The following is a 2,739-nucleotide window of genomic DNA, read 5'->3' on the forward strand; positions in this document are numbered from 1 at the left end:
ACACCCTTATAAGGAGTGCTTCGTTCTCCTTATGGTTTTAAAACGTGTCTAGGGTTCCACACCCTTATAAGGAATGTTTTGATCTCCTCGTTCATCTCTCACGATTTTAAAGCGCTTCTAGGGTTCCACCATTCCCCTCGTTTCGTCTAGGATTCTACACCCTTATAAGGAGTGCTTCGTTCTCCTTATGGTTTTAAAACGTGTCTAGGGTTTCACACCCTTATAAGAAATGTTTCGCTCTCCTCGTTCCCCTCTCACGGTTTTAAAACGCATCTAGGGTTCCACTGTTCCCCTCGTTCCCCTCTCACGGTTTTAAAACACGTATAGGGTTCCACTGTTTCCCTTATTCCGTCTAGGATTCCACACTCTTATAAGGAATGCTTTGTTCCTCTCGTTCCCCTCTCCAACTAATGTGGGATCTCACGGTTTTAAAACGCGTCTACTGGGGAGAGGTTTCCACACCCTTATAAGGAACCTCCTTGGGGGCAACGTCTTTGTTGACACACCATCCGATGTCTGTCTCTGATACCATTTGTAACAACTCAATGTCTCGTGATTTTAAAATGCGTAAACTAGTGAGAGGTTTTTACACTTTTATAAAAATTGTTTCGTTTTTTCTCTCCAACTAACGTGGGATCTCATATAGTGTCTCATACACACTCGACTTATACCACTTCTGAACTTATTAGATATAAAATTAAAATTTTAAAATTTTATTGGATATAAAATTCAAATAAATCGGCTGATTTTTAAAATATTTGAATATTTCTTATACTTGTTATAAATTAACATTAATACTAATTTTCATATGATTTAAAGAATTTTTGAATGATTAGTGTATGTTATTTAGTGTGATTTTAGAACCATAAAATTTATTAAAAAAAAGAATTACATTTGAGAAATAAAGAATTAAAAAAAAAAAAAAGGGGATAAAATTAAAAATCTATGCCACTATGTTTCTTCCAGTTTTTTTTGCCGCCATTTCAACTGCTTACCAGATCAAACCATTCTAGGGTTTCGCATTTGGCGGGGAAGGAAAAGCGGACCGAGATAGCATGGTTTGACAGAGAGATTGAAGGAGATAGAATGACGAACAAATTAATGAATCAGATGGGATTGCACAAATCGAAAACTAATATTTTCGCAGAGCGAATTATTAACACAGCTAAGGTAATGATTGAACTTCGTGTATCTTCTTCATTAATTCCTCGATTTATTCGTCCACTTCGTGTTTAATACGCCATAGGAACCGATTTGAAGCTTTCAATTATGTAGTTTAGGCTAACTTCTTTTTTCAGTTTCTCGATTGACCGCTAATTGGAATTTCTTTACGTAGAAATTGAACAATGGCAATGGTTCTTAATTTAGACTTGGTTCATAATGTCATGTATTGAACGGGAGTTTCTCTTTTGAAATATTTTTCCAGGCTTGTTCTCTGTTCTTGGTTGGATTAGTTTTCGGTCCTGTAGCCGGTTTTAGCCTATAGAAAATTAAAAATTGCAGTATTGGTTTATTTAATTTGTTTCAGGAAGCTTTATCCTTAACTGAATTTGAGTTGATGGAGTTATTGGACGTGGGATTGTTGGAAGTTGCAGCAGCAGTTGCGCACATTATTGAAATTGCTTCTCCTCCTTATCAGACGGTAAGAAATCAGTTGCTTCTATTTATTGATTGTCAAGCTCATTATACTTGTCTAAGAGGATTCTTTTTTGTTTATGCTTTCCACATCCCTGACTTCTGTTGCTTTTAGAGGTGATGATCTAGTTGCATCAATTGGTGCTTTCTCTAATGGATCAAAGACTTCAAAACGAGCATTTAACTGGCCATCTTTCTACATGTTTAAAAGGTTTAGACGAGGCCTTATTTGGTGGAATCCCATTTGGTGTCTTGACAGAGCTTGTTGGTCCAGCTTGAATTGGCCAAACGCAAGTGTGATTCTTTCCTAGTTTTCGGGTTTGTTAATTATCTTTTTGTTATATCAGAAAATTTTCGTTGATGGGATTGGAGTATTAATTGGAATATATGGTTGCTTAAGTTGAAGCATGTTCAACTACTTTCTGCTGACATGCGACTTTTTCTGGTTGTTGAATTTCAGTTTTGCTTGAAACTCTCTTTATTGGCTGCTCTGCCACCGAGCTATGGAAGTTTAGATGGCAGAGTAATATATATTGATGTAGAATCTAAGTTTAGTTCCAGAAGGTCTTTTAATTATACCATGCTACTGGTTGTTTACTCATTATATTTGTGTAATGGGCGCATGACTTTTTTGGTTTTTCAACTCCGTCTCTCTCGGCAGGATGATTGAAATTGACATGAGAAGCTTTCCTGATGTATTGGAAATGAAGGACATAGCACAAGAGGTATCAAACTGATATATATTCTCTTCCTTTCAAATTTTAATTTAAAATGCATAAGATGGATCATTCTCAATTTTCATTCCAGATGGCTGGTTTGTCTTGCCACCTGCTTCACTTTCTGAATTCAATGAGAGGTTTGGTTCAAAGTCAAATAAATGTCATTTGGCCTAGACATGTCAATGATTTGAGAAAATGAAATGCTAAGGATAACACATTTAATCTACAAAATTTAGCAGAATATTTAGACGCATGTAATGCAGTTCGAGGTATGTACATATTAGCTCAATTGCAATGATTTACCTGCAATGGCATGGAATATTCAAATAGAACACAATTCAGGTGCTTGTTAGGACTGGGATTTCGTGGACTATCCATATATAGC

At 36.0% G+C, this 2,739-nt stretch overlaps 1 protein-coding gene across 1 annotated transcript; it reads left to right on the forward strand.

Moving 5' to 3' along the window:
- The first annotated feature begins 981 nt into the window (after window positions 1-981).
- On the forward strand, window positions 982-2,436 carry LOC111451031 (DNA repair protein RAD51 homolog 2-like). Its single transcript, XM_023091265.1, has 4 exons — window positions 982-1,170; window positions 1,529-1,642; window positions 1,845-1,929; window positions 2,297-2,436. The coding sequence occupies exons 1-4, from the start codon at window positions 1,087-1,089 to the stop codon at window positions 2,299-2,301; spliced, it is 288 nt and encodes a 95-aa protein (XP_022947033.1). The 5' UTR covers window positions 982-1,086; the 3' UTR covers window positions 2,302-2,436.
- Window positions 2,437-2,739: the final 303 nt, after the last annotated feature.

Source organism: Cucurbita moschata, unplaced genomic scaffold (assembly GCF_002738365.1).
Source record: "Cucurbita moschata cultivar Rifu unplaced genomic scaffold, Cmos_1.0 Cmo_Scf00013, whole genome shotgun sequence".
Classification (NCBI taxonomy): Eukaryota; Viridiplantae; Streptophyta; class Magnoliopsida; order Cucurbitales; family Cucurbitaceae; genus Cucurbita; species Cucurbita moschata.

Bases quoted from the DNA above. Each gene is read 5' to 3' on its own strand.
- LOC111451031 (XM_023091265.1), top strand. From the start codon at position 1,087: ATGACGAACAAATTAATGAATCAGATGGGATTGCACAAATCGAAAACT. The intron at 1,171-1,528 runs GTAATGATTGAA...AATTTGTTTCAG, and splicing joins GAATTATTAACACAGCTAAG to GAAGCTTTATCCTTAACTGA. The intron at 1,643-1,844 runs GTAAGAAATCAG...TACATGTTTAAA, and splicing joins CTTCTCCTCCTTATCAGACG to AGGTTTAGACGAGGCCTTAT.